This window comes from Rhyacophila brunnea, unplaced genomic scaffold, assembly GCF_057557595.1.
Source record: "Rhyacophila brunnea isolate RB1 unplaced genomic scaffold, BYU_Rbru_1.0 scaffold_22, whole genome shotgun sequence".
Lineage (NCBI taxonomy): Eukaryota > Metazoa > Arthropoda > Insecta > Trichoptera > Rhyacophilidae > Rhyacophila > Rhyacophila brunnea.
Genome location: NW_028232882.1, coordinates 18,281,695 through 18,307,766, shown reverse-complemented (window position 1 = coordinate 18,307,766; position 26,072 = coordinate 18,281,695). Strand labels below are relative to the sequence as shown.

General features: G+C 33.0%; 1 protein-coding gene across 1 annotated transcript in view; it reads left to right on the top strand.

Annotated features, from left to right (window-relative positions):
• Positions 1 to 25,824, top strand: part of Mnr (Membrane-bound Notch regulator) — a 54,320-nt gene extending 28,496 nt beyond the window's left edge. The window contains exons 2-5 of the mRNA XM_085950069.1: positions 16,375 to 16,441; positions 17,197 to 17,328; positions 18,068 to 18,872; positions 23,769 to 25,824. Of these exons, the coding sequence (XP_085806195.1) occupies positions 16,384 to 16,441; positions 17,197 to 17,328; positions 18,068 to 18,872; positions 23,769 to 23,811 (1,038 nt within the window). The 5' untranslated portion in view covers positions 16,375 to 16,383 and the 3' untranslated portion in view covers positions 23,812 to 25,824. The remainder of the gene's footprint in view (positions 1 to 16,374; positions 16,442 to 17,196; positions 17,329 to 18,067; positions 18,873 to 23,768) is intronic.
• Positions 25,825 to 26,072: the final 248 nt, after the last annotated feature.

Below are 26,072 nucleotides of genomic sequence, written 5' to 3'. Positions count from 1 at the left end.
TTGTAGCGACAGGTATTCTTGGAGACGCCGCATGGTGTCCATAATATGCGGAGCATATTATGGACGGATATGGTAGAAGAAGAAGAAGTTGTCAATGACAAACAATAGCCATCCAATTCTTCATGATTTATTGAATTGATATTCACTTTATCAGCTTAGACGTATCTAAATAATTCGTTTATAATAATGTTTTTTTTAATAATCTAGGTAAATTTAATTGTTTTTATTTAATTATTGTATATTATATATTTTATAAATAATTTGCCTTTTGAAATTTACTAGTATATACACCCACGATGGCCGCGCAGCTTAAGCGTCGGCCTATAGTGTCGTGGGTAATAAAAATAAACCTTCACTCTGTCGAAGCCCATATTATGATCTTATTAGGATCGGACATGGCCTGAATAAGTTGAATATATGTATTTTTGTATATTCCTGTTGACAATTCTCTTGTGAAGCGGATGAAATCGTCTCTGACTAATATTAAAATAAGTGAAATTAGTAATACATACATACAATATGTTGTGTTTTATGTTAATTATACAAAAAAGAAGTGACAGTTAACACCTACAGTTACCATAAAAATAACCATATAATTTTATTACACTTTCTGACAAGTATAAATAAATATAGGCTCATCAAAAATAATTTATAAAAAAAGTAATTATTATGTGGCCATATTTTTGATTCCATTAGTCACAAATGCCATGATGATTCAGTGTATTTTAAAAAATTAAGATTTTTTTATATTATAATGTAGATAATAATGTTATCATTAATAATTACTAGAATTGTGAATACTCACTTTAATTAATCATAAACCATTTTGGTTACAATTTTATCTATTGCTTCAAAATAAACTATCTCACTATTTATCATTATGTGTTTGTTTGATTTTTTGCGGCTAAACGAGGATAAAACTGTTAAATTATGACATTTGATATTCGCTGACCACTTAAATATGCACACCATGAATCACAATTGATAACTAATGGTCTTTGCTTTGTTTCCTCCATTATGATTGGAATAAGGGTAGCTACCCAGTGTTCTGCGCATCAACGGATAAAGCGACATACACCAAGACAACGAGTTATGAATTATTAGAATATGCCAGTAACCAACCCCTTCAAAGTAATTAAGTATGTGAAATGAAATCAGACTAACTTATAGAATATAAGTAGAACCTATCAGTGATATTATTGAAATATGCAATTATATAAAAATTATACAATATAATTTTAGTCACAAGCCGCATGCTTATACCTAACTAAAATAAGGTATTCTTACAATTTAGTGATGTCCAATACCAATTTATTTATTTGAGGTTTATAATTGAAGGCTTTCAATCTTACACAGTCAAATCGAAGTCGATTTGATATAATAAATTCATCGCCGAAAATAGTTGTTCGGCAAAGATAACGTTGACCCAAGTAATTTCATGCTCCAATAATGTTACTTCGCCATATTATTCAACATTAAAAAAATAGTCTGCGCAGAATCGTAGAAAACCCCCTATATAAAGATGGAGACTACATGTATGAAATTGAAAGAAAAAAACAACCCATCTGCGTCTATTCTGTACTTATCGACCGCTAAAGTGATAAAGTGATAGATATTATCAAACTTAGGGTAGGTTTGTATCAAAGTATTAGCACTTATTGTAACAATTACAATACGTTGGTTGTAAATGTTGCAATAAGCGTTACATTTTAACAGAGCCTCTCTTGTTGCTATTAAAATATAGCACTTATTGCAACAATACAACCAACTTATTGTAATTGTTACAATAAGTGCTAATACTTTGATACAAACCTACCCTAAGTTTGATAATATCTATCACTTTAGCGGTCGATAAGTATAGAATAGACCCACTACTAATTAAGTTAACTTTACCACAAGTGTCGTAGTATACAATAATGCCTCAAATACTTAAATTCAGGCATCTCACATAGTGCAGTCGCAAAGCAGACGTTTGAATTTATAATTTATCGATAAACACCTGTAGAAAGATATTTCCTCGTCAATTTTATGTAAGCAGCCAAAAACAATACATTGACCATTATATTTAAGACGAATAATTACGTAAAACACCGAGAAACATGTACGCAGCTTATGTAAACAATGAAACATACTTCAAATCAGAACGCGAGCGGCCATTTTGTTTTTGGTGTTGCCAATAGAAGAAGAAAATAACGAACTTGTTACCAATGCAACCACATATAATGTATATCGTTCGATTCGAAAATGGAACTACCTTCAAAATTAATCTGCACAAATTTATTTTTCCTGACAAAATCATTTTGAAATTCAATCAACCCCATTTTCGAATTTTCTAACATAACCCGATCAAATTGAACCGTATTGTTAGGGTTTCAATGTCCTTCGTCACCAAGTTGGAAAAGTACCCCTTGTTCCGTCTCATTATCTTGGTCTCAAAGTCATATGCATGGCATTTGACATGTATGTTTTAACCATAGATGTTCGTTTTAACAGATTTTCCCTCGCGTTTACTCACATGTTTTATAAATCTTCAGTTTGTTTCTGGACAAAAATAGTTTGATGGATTCCCACGACATTTTATCTCATAAACACTCGCCGAATCCAACGGCTCATAGTTTGTATTCAAAAATATGTAATAATATGTAGAACACTCATGTTTTGACAAGGATAATTTTCGTGATAATTAAGATTCTTCGATCCTTTCATGTTATAGTGGGAAGACGTGTCATCGGCTTAGTCTAATAACAATATGAACCATCTTTGCAATTGCTAGTAGGTACATACCTAAATATAAATAGATGTAAAAAATATTTTTGGTCAATCAACTTTCACACTTCAATACGAAACCATCCCTTTCGATATATATTATTAAATATTACTTCTATACTAATTCACTGACTCGATTTGTTTTGCCGAACTCTATGCTATACTGTACACTTCGCCATTTCATGTGCTGATCTTCGGATTGTTGAGTTATTTTTTAATACTCATCTATTCGTCGTTTAGACATAATATGGTTTCAGTGGTTGTATAGAAAAACGCATTCAAGTCTCCTCTAGTCAGTTTTTTTACTTGTGATCTCAAATTCTGTAAAACGTGCATACCATAGTGGTAGTCCAGTTCTGTGCCACTTCAAAGGGAGCGACCAATCAAGTCGTAAGTCAGTGGATATTGCGAATCCTTCTTTTTTTCAAATTTATTCCTTTTTATAATATTTTTTTTACTTCCATTATAGGTACTTCACTTCGAGTATGTTATGTATTTATTCATTAATTTATTTCCTTAATTGTTTATTTGTTAAATTTACTGCTTATTTATTTTTCTCTTTGTTTGCTTGGATTTTTCGACGGCTAATACCTAACATTGATCACAGTTATTAGATTATAGAACAATTGAATTTATAGGATACATTGATTATGTTTGACGATACAATATTATTATAATTTCAATGTTGGACGTTATATTAGTCGAATCTCACATCTAAACTCGTCTCGTCTGCAACATGTCGAATACGTCGATGTGACGTACCTAATCGTTATTCACACAAGACACGTTATCTTATGGACCGTCGCACACTGCTGGAATAAAACATTTTAGTTTGAAAAAAACATCTGGAGGCACATGCATCTATTTTCACCCGACATGCAGCGCATGTATAATCCTGAAATGCCGTACTTCGTCATTCATTTTGGCTTGCCATGTGACGTCACTATCCTTGCAAGGCACACCATATAAGAAAGTAGCATGTTGTGCTCAGTTTTGATTTAGGACTATTATCCCAGTCGAGACGTTTTTCAACGTGTGACTGGGCTAATAAAAAGCCTTTCTGGATTTTTCCCACGGCTTGGCAGCAAACGCTGCTGGATTGCAGCAATGCGAGTCAGCGCATTAAATACCCAATTATCGCATGTCAATTAGCACATTCTTCAATTGTGACATAGGTGCATCAATAATAGTTTATCGCAATTTATTGCATATCCATTTACTACAATAAATAGATAATCACAATAATTGTTGTGATTTGCACTCTCTATCATCGCGTCTCGGACTGAGCATCTCTCACTGCGCTCCACCCTACTTTATCTACTGTCGCACCTGTCATTGTATTTATTCGTTCAGTAAATAAACTCTTGAACTCAATCCACTCAACAGCCACCAGTTTTTCATCGTCAACGCCATAACTCCAAAAATTGTTTAGCTTTTAGCTGAAGTTTCAGAAATTGATTTTATGTAAGTACAGTTAAGTAAGCCCTGTCGCACATTGAAAATCGTCTCGTCTGGGATATAGTCATTAATCAAAAATGGGCATAGTAATGCTGTAACTGTCTTCCGTGCGCATAAGCGAAACCATGCCGTGACTGTGACATCGCGCGTCAGGCGGAAACGAATGAAAAAGTCACTTCTGCACGTATGTCAGGGCGACATTTTAGAATTATACTGCGCGTACTGCGCCCTTTGTCGAGTGGAATTTGTCGCTTGCGACACCATCTGGTTTTTTCAAACTAAAATGTAGCATTCGAGCAGTGTGCGGAGGTACATCAGGTTGCATGTGTTTTGTGAATACCAACAAAATCACATCGACATATTCCATGTGTTGCAGTCAAAATAAGGTTGGATGTGCGATATGGGTAAAAAAATGTCAATTTGCGATTATCACATACTTACCGAACATTTCACTATAATATAGATAGAACCAGCTGGAATTCTACCAGCAATTTTAAATTACCCTTTGTAGTAAAATATTATAGGCTATAAATGCACTGTGCTTAGTGTGTCTAAAATGGATAAGACTCCCATGCACACCCTCCACTCCCTGAGGCGTAATAATATGCCAATATTATTTTTCGCCTTATTATGTTATGATGTAGAATATCTATATGAATTTATTATTAAATTACCGAACTTCTTTTGTATATATGATCGACCTAGTAAGTCATCTAAATAATTAATAAATACAGGTAGATCTTCCGATGTACTGTATTCTGACAAAATGATTGCCACATACATATAAAGTTTGACAGATTCGCTAGTATTTGTTGACATTACTTATGTAATGTGACATATTTTTTTTTTGGCTTCTTGTCAACATGTCATCATGAAATCAATGAATTTTTACAGTTTTTTACACAATCAACGACTGTAGTGGAATTTTACAAATACTAAGAATTCACGCATTGCTTAGCTTGTGGGAATATTTATAATTATAACACAGATGTTTAAACTTTAAATTGTTTTTACTGGATTATAAAATATTAATTATATTGCTCTGGCAGGTCTGCGCCGTATGTTTACAATTCTGTTAATAATGTAATCAAATCGTATGTCTTGGAACCAAAACAATCACTTCTCTGACAGAATTATTATAATGTTCAAGGCATTATAATGTATTGTATAAACTGTAAGACAACCACGTAATAATAACATTAATAAGATTTCGCTCGCCAAAAATAAAATTGCATGTCTTATGTAATAATATAATTTGACTATAATGTTACATCACAAAAATGTGAGCCTAGAGCGGAATGCAGAAACATTTGTCATAACTAAAATTTCCTTAGCAGAAAACACTATGCAGAAGCATTGTCCTTAGTTAAGATCATTTCTATTGAAAATAATACCATATTTAAAAATTCTCGTTAGGTAAATTAGGTAAATTATTTTATAATTGTTAAACGATGACAAAAATATGACAACTGCATTTTATAAATAACTATAAATACATATTAACATTAAATTATAATACTCTTATGTTTCCGTTATAACGTTATAAGTCATTATACGTGATTCCACAGGCACCGCAAGATATTTTTTTAACATGGTAACACTAGCGTTAAGCGTTATTCTTCACCTGGTATTTTGTATTTCTGCGGGTTGGCGTATAAAAGTAAAATAATATTCTACAAGTACATGCCAAAAGAAATAACACTATCAATATCCATATTGAGATACATTGTTAAATGAATTTGAGTGTATGGACTGTGTTATAGACATGCGAATTTATTTTGACAGCAGCTGTCAGTGGTAAATGGTAATACAGAAGGGGGCGTGTTCATAACAAAAGTAGTCTGTGGTTAAGGATTCCTTAACTCTATACTCAGGATTGTCTATAGTTAAGTCATGCTTTTCGGCGACTTATCCTTAGGAACGAAATCTTAGATTGTGCATTCCGCTCCTAGAGAACAATATAAAATATAATATCAAAAAACTAGTGACCCCAAATTCAGTCGTGTAGTAGACTAGAGAGCGCTCTCAGTGACGTCCCAAGTCAAAATGCCACCACTAGGCAGCGCCAAAATTCCGCCCCATTTTTTATACTTACAGTATTTTTTATCATCCTTTCATGACTCCAATACCTATCTAAGAAATGTATTGTATGGATACGTAACATAATATATACAACTAAATCTAATTTAAATGCCATCTCTACTTCAATAGACAGCATTGCGTGTCCACGGTTTCAGATACATTTTAAAATACACCTGACAACTTTCAAAACTCACTAGGTTCGAGTGACCGTCAAAAGTATTTGGATAAATTAATTATGTTTCCATATTAATTAATACATTTTATTTCCAAGCAGTGAGCTGATTTTTTTAATGGAAAAATATTTCCGTTATTACTAAGTTTCCGCACCTATTTCTATATATACCTAATGATTCTCCTCGACTTTCCGCCCCCAAGCGACGCTCATCCCCACGGAACGTCACTGAGCGCTCCAGTACGTTTTCTAGCACTTACCTACAACATCTGCGCATCTATTCTATTCACAAGGCTGCTATCAGCGGCTATCGAGGGCAGTTTATCATATGCATGTATTGAGGTATTATAATTGTTACAAGTTAGCCGTATAAACTGTCAAAACTCTATCTCCCTCTAAAAGTTAACACAGCCAAGTGATGTGCTGTTAAAATATAGCACTTTTTAACAGTTCAGACGGTTAACTTATTGCAACAATTAACCGCCTCAATACATACATATGATAAACTACCCTCGATAGCAGCCTTGTGTATAGAATAGCTGCGCTGAACTCTCATCGATAGAGTGCTATGTTTTAACAGCACCTTTTGGCTGTGTTAACTTTTAGAGTGAGATAGAAATGAATTATTTGGTGACCGGACAAAATAGAACATGACAAAACAGAACAGCCAGGGGAAAAATGAAACATTAATTTTTGTGGAATCTATTTATTAATTAAATTTTAAACGAAATACATATACTTATATTTAAATTTAATATTTTAAAAAAAATCATTTTTTGAGTGAAATCATCAAGGTATAATAATATATACTTTCATTTTTTTTTACCAATACTTGCCGTTATTTTGAAAATAGTGCATTTTTATATATAGAGTATATAAAATTGTAGAATGTAATCACTGCATGTTGGCCATTTGGCGTAAATACCTCAATTTATCTGTTTGATTTTGATAATCATGCACGAACGACTATTGCCACTCGATTACTAAGTGTCTCATACTTTTTCTTTATAACTTCAAGGCGACCTGTATGAGCACTAGCTAATAATAATCGGGGTGCCGGACGAAATCAAAAATCTCGGGGAAAAAAAATGGTTTTTTGTCTCTCCTGTAAAAAATACAATCGTAACACTTATTTTCAATTGCGCATATTTTACAAGAGAGACAAAAAAATCATACATTTTGTAAAAAATTTTACAGGAGACAAAAAAGCATTTTTTTATCTCTCTTAATTATTATTTTTCGGGATCTCGGCCTTCGGGATTTCGGCCAATCGGGATTTCGGCATTCGGGATTTCAGCCTTCGGGATTTTGGCTTTCGGAATTTCAGCCATTCGGGATTTCGGCCATTCGGGATTTCAGCATTCGGGATTTCGGCCTTCGGGATTTCGACCCAAACCCATCCTAAGCTTGCCGGCAACACCGAGTTTCTGAGGCTTTCTAGCGATTAGTAATGCAGAAATTAGGTATATAATTTGATTTATTATGGTGTATTGAAAATCTCTGCTATTAAAAATCTATCAACATAAATAGAGATTTCAATATTAAAATTATATTTTTCCTGAAAGGTCATAGTTATATTTATTGTTGTTCTGTTTTGTCATGTTCTGTTTTGTAGTGTTCTGTTTTGTTTTGTTCTGTTTTGTCATGGAACCGAAAAATCAGCTTCTGCACATTACCTTTTCGATTACCTTTTTATATTATACCCGCGCCCCATGTCGAGTGACATTTTTTCCTGCATCATCAGCTACTTTTTTTTCAAACTGAAATGTCGCATTCGAGCTACGGAGGAACCTTATACCTTAAGTTACATGTTTTTTTTGTGAATATCGTCAAAATCCAATCGACATATTCGACGTGTTGTAGTCGATATGAGTTTAGATGTACGACCCGGCTAATGTTGAATGAATACACCACGAATAGATATTATTAAAAGTTGTAAAACATGTTCCCTTTTAATCCATTCATAATGTTCCTGTACTGTATAAATTTGATTTGTATTATGCTATTCAAACGAAGCATGTCTAAAATATTTTTTCTTGTTTGAAAAATGGTTGCAATAATATTATATTATAATAGTATGGTATAATTGATATCATTATTTACGTACACACTGTGTCAAAATTCGATAGGTAACTGACGTGTTTATCAACACGGTTTTACGGAATTTTCGTTGTGATTATGTTTTATCATTTTAACACATTTATTGCGACAGTTCAGCAACAGAATTGTGGACTTTATTGATTTTTTCTTTCCGCGTCGAATTCTCGGAGTCTACGTGCCAGGCCTTTTGAAATTGGGACCCTCCGCGGTAAAATGACTTAATTATGCTATTAACGATGTATGATTAAATTGGAATTTCCTATTATAATTCACTCCTGCTTTAGTCTGATACGTTGCTGGTCCATTACCAGATTACGCTATAGGAATATTATACTATTGTGAGTGTACATGCAGGAGCAAGCCAAGCGGGGCGTTAGGGGTGCGAAACATCCGGGCTGCAGGATTTAAGAGGCGGCAAAAGTTGTAAGAACAGACACAATAAAATAAACAATCATATAAAGGTACAATATTTCAAGAAAAAACGATTTGTCTCATTTCACGGACAGTGAAAAAGTCGCCGCCTGCGGAGCATTTTTCTTTGATGGCATTACAATAATTTATTTTATAAATTTGGGCTTCCGTGCTCCATCAATACATATCGGTCGTCCTAAGTCATTTTTCATTTTAATTCAAAATTTCATATTACTTATTTAATTTTAATACATAAAATATGACTAAAAAAATATTTCTAATTAAGGGGGGCAGCAATTTTGGGCTGGCACCCACATGGAGAGCAAACACTCTTGGTGTGTCCCTGTGTACATGTACCTATAAAGGATCGCCCTCTAAAGTAAAGGTCACATACAAGAATCTAAAATATATTGTTTTATGAATATATTATGTACTTACCGGCAAAAATAATATAATATGTAGGTACCTGTGTTCTAATCATTTAATTTTTAATTGTTGGTCAGAATTAAATAGTGATACGAGTGCGACAGAGAATGATTCCGTAAACGCTTAGTGACGAGTTAGCAAAAGATAGTATAAACTGTAATATAATAGCGCCTGTACACGTGCATGGATTTACTTGCACCGATAGTGTGTATTTTAAACTATCGCGATAAACTGTTTACACGTAAAAGTGCTGACGGTCTCGCCAATCTCATTCATCAATAGTAAGCGAGATGCGATGTTGTCATTGTTTGGTACTATTTGACAGGTCGTGAAAATCTGTTAACTTCAAAAATGAGTCTGCGCGGTGTAGTTCTTTTTTTTACCGGCAGATTCGCTACTATCGTTCTACTGCGCGGGCGCAGATATTGCACGGTCCGGTAGTCGCGTGAAAATTCAGAAGCTTCAGAACTTTTTTGATTCATGCATGCAATCTTGTAGTTTTCACGATAATACGTGTTTACACGTGCATTTTATGTTATGGCCGCAATAATACGTACTGTCAGCAGAAAATCCGTGCACGTAGGTATAAACGGGGTATAAGGGTAGAATATCTATCGCGATCGGTGTTGGCTTATAATAGGTGATCAGCCAAATAGAACACTGTGTAAAATTACAATAAGAAAATAAATTATTCTGGAAATACAATCTGTTTACAAATATGCACTTGACTGTACTGTGACTGTAACCATAATACTTTGGTATATTCAGACATGTTTTTAACATGAGTATTTATTTGACATTGATAACATGGTTTAGTTAACTTTGTATTATCTACTATTATTATAAATTACCATTTTCAATAAGATAATAGGGATGGGAAAGGAAACGAATTCTAGAGATATTAATCAGTACGAGTAGATTATATCCATTAGCAATAGGTAATTCTACTAACTGCGGTGACTGTTTACCTGTCTGACGTCATTATGTCATGCATTATTAATTAATTATGTACGTATTCTGCTGTATACAACCGTCGAATTAACTTGGTGTTTCTCTGGTCTTACTTACCTGCCGCAACACTAGAATCGTTAATGAGCTCAAGCTATGCAAGTGTTAATTTATCCGCATTTTTCTACCGTGATTGTATATTATTTTTGTTTGAAGAGACGTTGGCAAGTAGCTCGAATCCAGCGTCGCCAACTTGGCGTTTTACTTGCAACATTTGCATCTGGCGTATGGCGTTAAATCTAGCATGTTTGACACCGGAAACACAGCTTAGATAAAGCCAGAATATTATACCATATTTGCTCTTGAAAATCAACATACTGGTTTTTTGTACGTCATATCTTATAATCAATATATAAATGTTATACCTATACAAAATGGTGATTGAAGACTATATTAATTACTGCATACATTTTCAACACCGACAACCACCACGACGTGGTCGAGCGTCCAATATTGCAATAGATAAATACTTATGACTAAGGAGCGGATTTATATGCAACAAAAAACATGATTATATGCATGCACTTAAAATCATTGAAATATGCACTAAAACCAAATATATATGCAGTTAAGAATGGACATTTTTATGGAAAAATATTGTAAATACCCACTTCACCCAATAATATCGATAAAAAATCGAATTAATAATCTTAAGCAATATAATACAATAACAAAAAGACACAAATAATCAATATAAAGTTAATCAATTACAATTTTCAAAATAGTTTGTTTACAAGTAGGTATAAATAATTGAACAAGAAATACCAAATGTAAATGTAATATATGGAAACTAAACTCAACTTTACTTAGAAAAACAAAAACGACACATTTAACTATTCCTAAATACTATTTGCTGTTTTTCTGTCAATATTCTTCGGCATTAAATTTTCCGCATATCTGTCAGTATTTTGTTTATATGTGGAAAATGATCTCTCAACGTCCATAGAGGTGATAACGCAAAATTTAAATAAAGGTGCCCGAGATGACTTCACTTTTTCTGATAAATTAATGAAATGCTCGGGGATGCCATTAAAAATGCAAGTGCATCTACCTGATTTAGCTATGTTTCGATAAAATTGTAAATGCAAAAGCCCTAAAATATGCATTTATTAATGAAATATGCACCAATGTCTCAAATATGCTCTAACGTCTCAAATATGAATTTATATGCACAATAAAATTTTATTTTTGGATTCTGCGTCTTTCGAAACGGATTTCTGTGCAACTCCCATAGCTGCGCATACACCCTAACAAAACATGCACTAGCGACTAGCATATAAATCCGGGCCCTACTTATGACTAGTATGAGTGACGACAATATTGATATCATATTTTTTATTCAGGTTAATGTTAGGTTATTTATTATAGAAAAAACATCAGAAACATTCATACATTCGAAACAGAAATAAAAAACACGTTTTTTTTCTAAAATAAAGAATCTAACATTTGTAAACCATATATTGTGTGTGTTCAGTATTGAATAATAAAATAATAATTCAACGAAAACAAATACGTATGACGGAAAAAGTGTGCACTACTTTTTTCAGATCGCCCATCTATTATAGCATAGGTACCTAAACTGTTACGGATCGGTTTGTTTAGAGTTAGACAGTGTTTAATTGAATTTTAATCAGCACCATCTGCAATTTGTATCCTTAGTTCAATGAATATAAATAACTATGACTGACAAACGTTTAGTGTATACTATTTATGTCGGATCTTCAGCCTACCTCCACTCCTCGCGATACCAACAATAATAAAATGTAAAAGTGTAAAGAGAACTACTGGGTAAAGTGTGCACACTAAACTGCTGACAGGAAGTGGCACATTCCATTAGGCGGTTTTTGTGGAGATGTGATTTTTTTTCCCGGTGCCAACAAGGGTTCCCATGGAATGAATAAAATTGTATTGTTTTATTAAATATTTGATTTATATAAAAATGAGAAAAAAAATACATAAGTATATACTCATTATTCAAATGCGCTCCAAACAGTTTTCGGTTTTTAACTTGGCCATCGTCAGGAGAAAGGTTGCTCATCGCTGATCTGTGGCATGTGTGTTTACCTCCTGTTAGTGTTAATGTGTTTTCAATTGAACCACAATGGCGTCGCATAGTGTGACGGCAATATTCAATAAAGGGTGCCGCGCAATAAAAAAAAGTCGTACAATTTGTAATTTGCCGCGCTCGGAAATCATGGGCGGCCATTACTCACATTGAAACATGTTGTCGATGACAAAAAGGCCATAAACAATATCCAGAGCTGTTGACAGAATACAGTGTAGACCGGTGGTTCACAACCTATTTGAAAAAAGGGCCAATTTATCAATCTTCTAATTTTTCACGAGCCGCAGTGGGTAAAAGTATTGAAAAATAATGTTCGAGACATAAATTTTATTATTTAAAATTTAATAGTTACCTAGGTACATATCAGTTACTCCAATCACTTCTCCATTCTGCATTATGCATTGCGTACATATACATCGTCGGTGTTTTGTAAAAAGGGCGAATCAACCATTTTGGCGAAATCGAGATTTTAATGAAAATACAATATGTACCCCACTAGCTTTCTTGTGTAAAAACGGCGAATTTTTATCTCCACAGAAAAGTACTTAAAAACGATAATCGACTAAAATTAAATTAATTAAAATTACGAAATAAAAAGCAAATGTGACATATTAGGCCTTTTAAAATATTATATCATAATACCTATTATAATGACAGTATTCTTTCTAAGCTTTATTATAAACTTGTTAGATGTTTATAATCATCTACAGGTAAAAAACAAATAAATGTCAAAAGTTAAAAATCCTCCTCCTGTAAAGTAGCATTTTGGTTAATTCGCCCTTTTTACAAAACACCGACGATATATTTGCACGATAGAACTTAGTAAGTATATACGAAATTAGAATTTCGTCGTATTCGATGAAAAATTTGGTGATGGAGTACTTGTTATTTTGTGCCGCATGCGGCCCACGTGCCGTGGTTTGTGCATCACTGGTATGTATACACCATGTGTATACTAGTATGCTTCTTAATATCTATAAGCTCTACTTGTACAGTTCGTATTAACCTATTAACTGATTGATTGAAGTAGGTATAATTAAACATTTTTTTAAACTTTTGGTTGACATTATACTACTACTTGTAGTAGATGCATATCCATGACCGACTGCACACAATCAGAATCGTCATTCAGACATTTCTGTCTCGAGTTCTCTCTCTCTCTCACCAGTCTGTCAAATTGTCTGCAAAATTGTTGGGTGCCCATCCATTTTTCTAAATTTCCATTCCTTAATTTGCCGTCCCTTAACAACGCATGGCCTGCCTGCCACCTAGAGGTGTTGTACAATGTGACATACGCATTTGTGTTTGATACACGCCTGCACATTAAATTATAATATTTAGTTTGGACAGTGCACGTCGTACAAATTGCGCGCTGTACGATAAAACAGTACAAATTTTCTCCCAAATATGACATAACCACTGTTTGTCAGTGTTTTCCGTTCGCTGCGGAATACAAACCCTCTTTGACCGTTCGTATAAATACATTAAAAGTGTTACGGATTTTTAATCCAATTACATCCTCACAATACCTACCTACCATCTCGAACCAGTTTTCGAGATTTATATTACTTTCACACGCGATTTAAAGATATTTTCTGGTGTGGTGTTGATAAAAAAGACATGACTATCCCATAGCATGTCATAGCTATAATACATAAGTTAATATACCCCATGGCCTCTCCTAAATTAAACCCACAATATAGCTATTTATTATATGTATTAGTATGCCATGATTATGCTTTTTGTTCTAATTAAATGTGAAATAGTTTCACGGTAATGCTTTAGTCTAATTACTTTAATTACAACTGACAGCGTGACTAAAGCAATCATAGAGACAAATTTAAAACTATGGGTAGATCTGCTATGATTAATATTCTGAGGATAGGTGATTGTATTACACCTTCCCTCAAATTACAGATTGTCCTGTCCTTGTGCTGATATTATTTTTTCTCTATATTTATGTATTATTATATTGATAATAATATAGTTCCACATCGCTGAGACTATTACGATAATTGTATTCTCGCGTTGGTTTTCAAATTTATTTAATAGATACGACACTATTTTTCAATGAGATATTTTGTTATTCCAATTCATGGAGTTTCTTCAAACAAAACCAGACATGGCTGCTTTCTGCAGAATGAAGATCATTGAATTTTCATATTTTGTAGAAAGCAGCCAGCCATTTAAATACCAATATTTCTTAAATAATTCATTTTAAATCCTCGAAAGTACTATAAAATCATAGGTATATATTCTATGTATCATTCAAAAACAAAAAATAGTCCATTTAAATTGTATAGAATTAAATAATCTCATGTAACATAAAAGTGCTTATATCTCATTTTGTGGTTTGTGTGGACTGTCTGCTTTCTGCATAACTACGCTCAATTATTGCTGAACAAAATCTTCACTCTGTGGAGTGAGCCCATAATAATAATATTATGATCTTAGATTATAGAAATGATCTTATTAGGATCGGACGTGGTCTAATTCTAATAATATAATAATATGTATTGCTGAAACTCGGCTCAAAATAGATTGCATGATAATAATATTTTTAGCAGAATTAATTATACCTTCATATTTTAATTTTTTTATAATATATTGGTCTTTTAATATAAAACAATAGAAAAAATACCAGGTGGTTGTGCCACCTGTCAACATTATTGGATTTGGCGATATGCTAGTACTGCACTGTAACCATCTGTCAACATATTATAATAGCATTCTTCCATTTTGTTTTCTTTCACGACCCGATTCCTTTGTTTGCCTGTCAGTTTATTCTTCAAACTCACAATTTGCATAATAAATAATTATTCCATCCCATCGCATCTGTTCTATATACAATGCTGCTATCGGCGGCTATCGAGGGTAGTCGCATGTATGTATTGAGGCGGTTAATTGTTACAATAAGTTAACCGTCTGAACTGTCAAAATGTGCTATGTTTTAACAGCACCTCTCTTGGCTGTGTTAACTTTTAGAACGAGATAGACAGTTTAGACTGTTAACTTATTGTAACAATAATAATAGGTACCCAAATACAAACATATGATAAACTATCCCCGAGAGCCGCCGATAGCAGCCTTGTGTATATAATAGATGGGCATATTCTCATATTTAATTTTGTTGTAGATTAATCGGCGAACTTTCTACACTCGCGAATCGAATTCATTATTATTATTACTTTTCAACAGTTAGGAACACTATTGTTATTATTTAATTTATGCTTTCCGAATCGACCATAAATAATATTGTCTGTGGTCGGAATGGCGCGAAAATGCGTTGTCACTTCTATCTATTGTCGATGCATGCTTCCTTTTGTTAATAATTGCGCGTATACCTATAATGTTATATTATGACGTCATGTATCAGGATCGGCGGATAAAAGCGAAATGATATACCGTATCGGACGTTTGGACACTGAATTTGAGATACCGTTTGCGTTGATTTATAATATGTACATCATTTCACTTCGAATTACCGATTTGATCAGTACCTTCTCTTTTTAGTCGTCAATAATATTTTAACAGGTATACACACAATAACAATAGAGAGTATTAATTTAATATAACACAAGCATATTTAAAAAACGCGTTTTCCAATATAATATGTACTATAGTATTTATAGACTTCTAACATAATAAAGTAGGTATGTACAGTAGAAAAAATATTTAATAAATATTGTCATCATTCAAACCTAGCAGAGCCAGCTATCTGACTAGGTCATGCAGACAGCTTGGCGTCCTAACGATATGGTGGTGGATTTTATTATAATTGTGATTAATCAAAATTCTTATGCATAATAAATAAGAATACAACCCTTGATGTGTATATACTATTATTTTAATTCCTTTTCTAATATTTTTTTAATTTCTATTTCAGATTTCCAAAATGTGGTCGTCAATTTCTTTGTGCTTGTTGGGCGTGCTGTCTGTCAGCGCTTTTTCAAGTAAGTACCTAATTTTAATATAATATTAATTATTACAATCCAAAGATTTTTTTTTTTTTCGAAAATCTCAACACCTAATATTATGATTAAAAGTAAAATTCTTCTTGTTGTGTCATCCCCCTGGGGATCGGATCAGAGGTTAGTCACCATTAAGGGCAATGTGCACTTTGTCGTCTGCCTCTGGAATAATTGGACGAAGCTGCATTCTTACCAATGATGAAGGTTATAAAGCCACTAAATCTAATCGTGCCATTGGTTTTCCCTTGAATAGTATCTTTGCGAATTATGTATTTTTTTCTTCTCGTATGGCCGAGTAATTTTCTAGTCTTTGTGCTACTTATATGAAACGTCTTAGTCTTTTTCCATTCATTTGAAGATGTATTAGTCACCCTGCCAATCCGAGGAAAGGTGTTAAAAATTTAAAATAATGTGTAACTTCAAAAATGTCTCATAACAAAATAAGTTTTTTATTCGAACATGACGTGTCTTGCAAAATTATTAGGAGACAATTTCTTTTGTTCTTGAATTTATTATATTTAATAAGTAAGTTATATTTCTATAGTTGACAGAAATCATATACCTAATAACTAATCCTGGAATGAGGGAATCCAATTTTGCAATTCCAGGATTAAGAGAATGAACAGGATTCCAGAATTACAAATCATAGTTTCTACCTTATCTTTCATAATACAATATATACCTATTACCATTTAATTTAACTACGTCTTAATATCATCTTCACTCTATCTTTCCAGAGTATGGCCGATCATGCAAAGATATTGGATGTCTCAACAGTGAATCATGCGTAATGGCGGAAGAACCGTGTTCCTATGGAAGGACATCAGAGTGTGGCTCATACCCAACATGCAAGAAGAAGTCTGCTACAGGTATTAATAATTCTTGACTTTATATTTTAGATCATTGGACGAATCGATTATCAACCAATGGGATAATTTATTATTTAGCTTTAACTTTAATATGCCTAATTCAGAACTCTTAATTTTTTATCAAGTTTTAAAAGTTAAATATTTTGCTAAAAATAATTTTATTTTGAATATGTCGCTTGATCCATAAGTAGATACATCCAATCAATTTTTTTTCAAAAATATTATCTAAAAACTGGATGTTCCCTTCACTGAATGAAGGTTATATTAGCAGACTTTTTCAAAGGAATGGTTGTTAGCCTGTTTCCCGACCCATTAGGTCTTTTTAATGGATAAAACACACATTGAGCTTTCGAATTTGGTCAGACGCGATATTCGAATGCTGACCCATGGCTTCAGAGACGGGCACTGTCATTACTCGATCATGGGTGTTAAATTGAATTTAATATTAACATTCTGAAATATTTTAAATTCTTTATAGCACATTGTGTATCTATTCAAACTAAATTAGAATGGTTGAAAATATACCAACTGAAAATCTAAAATCTAGATCTTAATGTGTCATTTTAGGTTTACTATTAAATTATCCGAATAGTATATCATTACCTACGATATTAATGTCATTATTTGTTAGTCAACAGTATTAGCCAGCGCTACCTCATTGCTCTGTTAATTACATGTTCCCAGTTCCCATCTCTTTGCAGATGACCAATTTTATTTTAATCTTCTTGTATCGTTTCAGAATTGCAAAATAATCCGGTAGCAAAACCGACCACCCCTAAACCGATTGCACCAATTAGACCCGCTCAGCCGGCTGGTGGATATGACGACATACCAAACTATGCCCCGCCTCCTCCCCCTAGAGGCGGATCAAGCGGCGGATACGGAGGTTCAAGTGGAGGATATGGTGGCTCGAATGGCGGATATGGAGGATCAAGTGGGGGATATGGTGGGTCAAATGGAGGATATGGAGGATCAAGCGGGGGTTCAAACGGAGGATATGGCGGGTCAAGTGGAGGATACGGAACCCACGGATCGGGTACCAACGGAGGAGGACTCTTTGGAAATACTAATGGAGGAGCAGGAGGCGGTGGATTTTCCGATTCCCTGGGAAGTCTCTTCGGCAATAACGGTCTCGGAGGTTTATTTGGAAACACCGGCAGTAATACTGGCGGCAGTGGAGCCGCAGGCAGCAACGGCGGGTCAAACCCCATCTCTTCCATTCTAACAGGCATCCTCTCAAACTTCACCAAAAACGCCGGCCTGTCGGGGCTGACGCGTCCGGGACTTATCGAAAACAAGAATAACAATCCCAACCCGTACGGTACAAATACCTACGGCTACAACGACCCCAACGCCGGGTACAACAACCAGCGACCGGGCATCTACCCGTCGCTGAACAACCAGCCTCCGGCCAACACCCAAGGGCAACAGACCCAGCAGAACGGATACTACGCTAAAAACTACGGACAGAATTCGGCGAGTGCTAGCGCGAAAAGTTCTGCGTACACCACGAGGAGAACTGCCTCCTACGGATGGAGCCTCGGGTAAATGCCTCTATATTTTGGTGTCGGCAATACTGGCCAGCTTGCAATTTATTAACCAACTGTACATACAAAATTACTGCTTTCATTGTAATGTTTTGTAGGCTTGTGTTGATAGTATTTTTTTTTTGTCAATAATAATTATAGGTTCCTACTGCTTTTTGTTCCTAATTTAATTTGCCTAGCTTATAAGTAACAACTGTAGGCTTATAACGAGTCCTAAATAAATACATTACATAACCGATTCAAAGACTGCTTATTGCCTTGTATATTCTTGTATACAACAAATCAATATCTTTCTAATTTATCCTTCCTAGTACAATTATTAATAAATTATATTCGAAAAATTTTGAATCTTTTGTATGTCAGAAATCTCATACCTATTCAGAATTAATAGATACATAAAAGTAATCTTTGAATTTATTTTTTGTATTGCATTAGAACTCATTGTATCTTTATGGTTATAATTAATTAATTAATTATGTTCTTATTTTACAACGTTTTTATTAGCTCGTATTCTTGTTTGTCCGGTGGTTGTTTGTCCAGTACAAATCTTGCAATCGATTTTTAACTAACTTCTCGACTAGCTAGACATTTGAAACTTTTAGAATATATCAGAACACGATGCCAATGCATTCTTTTAATACTTTTAGCCATCTTTAACCAGAATTGAATTCATTCTCAGTTAATTCTGTTTTGTATGGAAAGTTATTTCAGAAAAATCCGTAAAAAGTAAAAGACTATTATTGGTTGCTAAGGGGGTGGTCCTAGCAACTAAATTATTAATATATACGTGCGTTACTATGGAAATCAAAATGAAATGTCAAAATGACATTTCAGTTTTCTATATTTGTTTGTTTTTTATTTACTTCATTTCAAGTACAAGTTTGAGCATATTGAGCATAATAATTCAACAGAAAATTTAAAAACGTTGTATTTAAAAAGTTCTTTTTATCTTGTAATTATTCATATATTAATTCTATTTTTCTACTATTATTAGTTATTACTGTAAATTACTTTACTTACGAAGAATCATTTTTAGGCTTAAAAACATATTTTATTCTAAATAATAGTGGTTACGGGCTATTTGAAATGGGCTGTACATTTTTTTGTATTCATATTTAACAGGTGTAGGACACATGAAGAAGTGTAAGTAAAGTAACTAATTGTTTATATTTTAAAAACAAACTATTACAAATCTTAATTTCTTTTTACAGCCAAAGAACAATAATTAATGGCCAAAACTAATAATTGTTACATAACATGCAATAACTTTAAGCTTTTAATCATATTGAATAATTAGTAATTATAGTAAAGTTAATTTTTTTTTGTATTAACATTCCTAATAACAAAAGTTACTAATTAATCACTTAATTTTAATACTAATAAAGTAATTTTATAAAACTTTTTTTGTTTGTTTTTTTTTTCTTTCTTTAATTAGAAGTTTTTAGATGAACACTCGCAAAGATATTTCAGTGAATAACAACCTTTCTATTCTTCATTCTCTGCTTATGATAATTTATTTTGCTTTTTTTTCATTTATCTATGCAAGCTTTCATGTAAACAAATTTAACATCTGTTTTAATTTCCCAATGCATTTTGTTGCGCCGCTTATCCTACATATCTTATATCGACTGTAGAAAGGTAAAAGGACGTACCCCTCAGTTTTTTCAAAATAGTTTTTATGGAATAATTATATTGTACACAACTAAATACACGTTGTGTCGAAAGGATCTAAGCTGAAAATGCAGATTTATTATCTTAAATTTAGCTGGCAATTTTTAATAAAAGAAGGAAGTGAAGCGGGAAAAACGACTAAACCATCATTTTTGTTGGTTTTTCTTTAATTTAACTCAATAATTAAATTCAGATTAGGGATATAAACCCAAATTATTAATTATCATGCACTTTACGGGTATGACTATTTTGTATTTTGACTTTGACCGAAAACCATAACAAAAACGTTTTTGTGCATCCTATAAAATTTGATTTGTGTCGATTAGGTACGTCATTATTCCTTTCTACAGTCGATCGATAAGATTAATTGAGGTTGTTGGTTTCAAAGTCGGTAACCTACATATTCTGCCATTTTGAGATATCGTAAAAAACCATCTAGCATATTTAGCACTCCAAATAGAATATTTTCTTTTCACATACATATTACGTAGCGTAATACAATTTCTTTATCATGATTAAAATTAATAAAAACTATTAGTTTTTAGAAGTCAGTCGTAAAATATAAAAAATGGCGGCTGATGAATATAAACAACTTTGCAATCAGCCTTTAATTTAGTTCTATTTAATGAATATTTGGAGAGATGGTGTAGTGATGAATGTCGAGATTAGAGGATGCTCCGATGAATAGAGGAGTGAGTTTATTGCTGATGAGTAAATAAGTACAACGGTAAAATGGCAGTACAAAGTTATAATACTGTTCCGAGGTCCGAGGCTCGGTGAAAAAGAATGCTGTGCGGAGCGACTGAGATGAAGATTACTGATCGGACTAAGATTAATATTGAAACTAAAATTTAGACTGACTTACTCATTAACTATGACCCCCTATTTATGTACATGAATATTCGGTAAATCGTGAGTCATTGCTGATGAAGTTTACAATTGGGAAATCTGCTGGGGTTAACATTATTACACTTCGAACGTTTCGACCCCATCAAAGAATGTCACGCGTGTAGAATATGCTGACGGTAGATGCGACGATTGTGCGATAGTTTAAATAACTTGCTAATTTTTACACTGTCGAAATAATGCTGACAAGGTCTGAAGTCATTGACCGCTGCAAATAGACATACAATGGAAAAGTCCTTATGGAATCAGAATCAATAAAAATATCTTAAGATGTAAAAATGGAGGTTACCGATATTGAAGCTAATAGCGTCAATTCACAGATGACCAGCTTTTTTCTGATTATTGATCATATTCTGTTGAACTAGATGTTTTTGTCACAATATATTATAAATAATAGAAAATACCTCCATTAATTTCTAATGAATAGAAGATTAGCTGCAGGAACAATGATGATACCAAAGGGTTTAAAATAAACTACCATGAACAAGTGAATACTGGACCTTCCTAGATTTTATCACCATAAGTTCATATCACCACAAGCTATCACATGCTAAAAGTAAAAAGTAAATAATCATTTCCGCTCTTAGACGGAGCATGTACACAACTGCAGAGTGGAGGTTATATTAACAATTTTTTTTATGAGAAATGGCTGTTGGCCATTCACTTAACCCATTGGGTCCTTAAACTGGATGAAACATACTTTTATTTATATAACAGCATTTTTTTACCAGTCACAAACTCGGAGACAGGTGGCTTAACAACAAGACCACCATTGTAGGACAACTTTACAATGGTTATGAAAAAAAGTTTTGTTAATTCCATAATTTTTTAGTTGGTGATATTGTTTTGACTATATTTATTACCCACATCGGCAGAACAATTTTATCATAAACTAATACAGAAAACATAGTGGGAGAACATGTGGGGAACTAGTGACGTGTGGTGACTTATCCAGGGATGCTGTTCAGAACGTACTTATATACACTATTTGTTACATATTATACTTACCAGTGGCAAAGGGTGGAGGTAGGCTGTTAAGATCCGACATAAATAGTGCACACTAAACTTTGTCAGTCAAACGTATTTGTTTACATTGAACTAAGACTGCAATGTGTAGATTGTGTTTATAGTTTTTAAAATTCAATTAAACCCTGCCTAATCCAAGCCATAGTAGATAATAGTCAAAAAACATTAATTTATCTATAAAATATCTAAAATTATGCCATTAAACCATACATCATTTTAGATATTTTATAGATGGAAGAATATTTTTTATCAATAATTATGGTTTGGTTAGGCAGGGTTTAATGAATTTAAAAAAAACTAACCAACACCATCTGTAATATGTATTGTATAGTGAAAAAGTTTAGTGTGCACTATTTATATCGAATCTTAACAGCTAACCTCCACGCCTCACCACCGCTAGCAGGAGTTATAAACCGTGGCAAGCCGGTTTTGCTTCGTTCACGATATTGTTTTTTGTCATTTAGCTTCGTTATTTATATGGCAGTTATGTCTAAGATGTAGACACACAGAACAGATTAATAAATAGAATTCCATGGCCCCCAAATCCTGAAACGGGCCCCCAGGCTAGGATCTTTGAAGGGGCCCCTACCTATCGCTAAAGATAAAGGCAATGTGACGCTCTACAGTAGCGTTTTACAAATGGTGCACGCGATAAAATTAATGTGTATATTTAGTGTTTTTTGTATATTTGAATTCATCTATATAAATTATGGAATTGTCGAGTATCGATACACAATTAAGAATTGTGTCATACAACCACATAATTTTAAATAATAATATTATTGAAGATAAATGCAGGCGACTTTTTTTTACTATTCGAGAGAATTTGTGATGTGTGTTTAAATCACTTATCTGGTTGATTCGCCACGCCGGGCCCTTCCTGAGCCCGGGCCTCCAGGCTAGAGCCCTGACAGCTCCCCCTTTGTGGGGGCCATGGGCTATACCCTAATACACTACATTGTCCTATGAAAATGAACCACTCATTATAGACGTCCAATAAGTGTGTGTTGCAACCTTCGAATACAGCAATATTGAATGAGTGTCAGTGCGTAAACTGAGAGTAGTTGTCAGATCGAAAGACAAGCGTACTCTTGACACGTGTTTAAGTTTATCCCATATTCTTCCGCATTCGAGATCGGTTGCCTGTTACTCCACAACCGTTGGATATTTCAGTTCCCATTAATTCTGTGTTCCCTGTGTAGACACGACAGAGACAATAATATGTATATAAAAAATATTGTTGTAATATTATGATGTTTTAAAATAATTGGGCATTTTTTTTCTTTCCAGTGTCGGCATTCTGTACATCTCGCTAATAAAACTTTTCGTCTGAGACTCAAACTTGAGTTAGTAATTCACACTTTGTGATAATAAACCACACGTTGTTATACTAATATCGTCGGCTTTATATTTGTTAAAATACATTAATAACCATTTACTACTGCCTTGCTTTTGTTATCCGCAAAATATATGTCTTCATATATTAATATATATGTACATTGTATAAAAATGAAGAATAGTAAGGTATTTTGTATTAAAACTCAACTCTATTGAAAGCTCTGTAATGTTTAATAACTATTTATTGTAGATTTTAAATATTTGTGACACTCTTAACGACCATAACATGATTTTATTATTATTTACAATAGACTATTTTATAATGTTTAAAATGTTAGGCTAAGCGCACGTGAATGATTAATAATTAATCGGTTGATTGTACTCAGCGAAAAACACATGAACACTACAGCATAGTATGATTTTGGTTGTATTATGTTACGTGTATGACCCGTATGACGTCACTCAGATTATTGAATCATTAGGTGCTAAATAATGACGTACTCGGTCAGTAGCGATCGGTCGAAAATCTATGACAGTATACAAATTTTAAAATCAGCCGGTCATAACTACCCGTTTATTGATCAGATGTTTAATTAATCGTTCATGCGCGCTTACCCTTAATATATTGTTAATTATGGTGCTATGTAATTAATTAATTCTTAATTAAAGAAGTTAATTCCAAACTGATCTTAGTAATTTTTGTATGATTCAGTTGTAGTCCTGTAAATACAGTTTGCCTGGTTCAACAAAACAAAATTACTCTGAGCTAAATACTCGGAGGTGACCACATTTGGGGGTTTTAAATAAAATTGAAAGCATTCTTTAGGATCGAAACTATTCTAAAAATATCTTATAACATCACTGATGAATGCCTGTGGTCATGTTCATCGTAGATGCGGTCTCCTGGGAGGTAATAGCTAATTACTTAAACTACTGTTTATGCAAATGGTGACCCATCAATCCAGTTTTACAGGAGAATAAGAAAACAAAGAGAAAATAAATACTTGGATTTTCAAGGATTTGTGGGTTAGATGAATTATCTTTATATTTATATTTACACGGAAGCCAATGGAATAAGTTCAATCAGAATTTATTATATCCTTTGGGAATCAATTCAAACTACAATTAATTTTAGCAAGATAAAAACATGGAAAGATTAAGACGTGTGTTCGAATCTAACATGATTTTTTGTAATTATTTTTCTAATATGTATGTTTCTGAGGCTTTTCTAAATTACATATTTTCTACAAAGAATATTACCAAGATAAAAGCATACAATCTGTTTCTTCTTCAGTGATCATCGGTTGTCAGCTATTCACAGAACCCACTCTGAGCACTAGGTCAGTTACCTTTTGCATAGATTCTTCCAATCAATTTATTTTTTAAAACAACCTCAGATCATATTATTATGTAGTGAAAAAAATCCTCAAGGAAGGTTCTTTGGTTAATATCTCAATATATTATTTTTTTGCTACATGATATAATTAATTTTTCATTCAAAAATACATTCCGAATAACAAAACTGAGCCATGAATTACTAAGGTTTTTGGAATGACTCTTTATAATGTGTTATTTTTTTGTTACCTACACTTAAAATTAATATAAAATAAATACAAATTAATAGATGGCAATGATATTGCAACATGACGGTTAAATGAGTTTTAATAACAATTAACAATGTAAATCAGTTCCATAGTACAAAAGTAATGTGAGTTTTAAAATATTGTATATTTTTTTAAATATACATACTGTATGGAAGAACATCATAGTATGACATAGTTGGGCAATATGATGATGTATTATTTAAGATCAAGCGAGGTTTTCCGCATAACAGATAATTAGCTTCAAATTTTCATCTCGGTATTTAATCGCCAGTAGTTCAAAGGCACATCGATCAATATTTTTGCCTGTTTGATTTTCCTTATTTAAGTTAAATATTTTACTCACAGGTGGCATTTATAACAAACTTTTTTAAACATTGTTGCTGAAAGCAACAGTGGCATAAGTCAAAAATACTAGTTTCAAGATAAGTGATCTTTAATGTATGTGTATTTTATTTTTTCTGCAGTTTTTAATAGATGAATAGGATTTTTTCATTATTAACAGTGGGGTATCTTAGTTATCTCACTGTTTCTTTGAAGTTACAGGACAATTATTTTAATTAATTCAACAATGATATTTTTTCCTTTAAACAAGGTATTAAATTTTAAAAAAATCTCAGCAATGATTCATTATGTAAGTATAACTTTCAGCAAT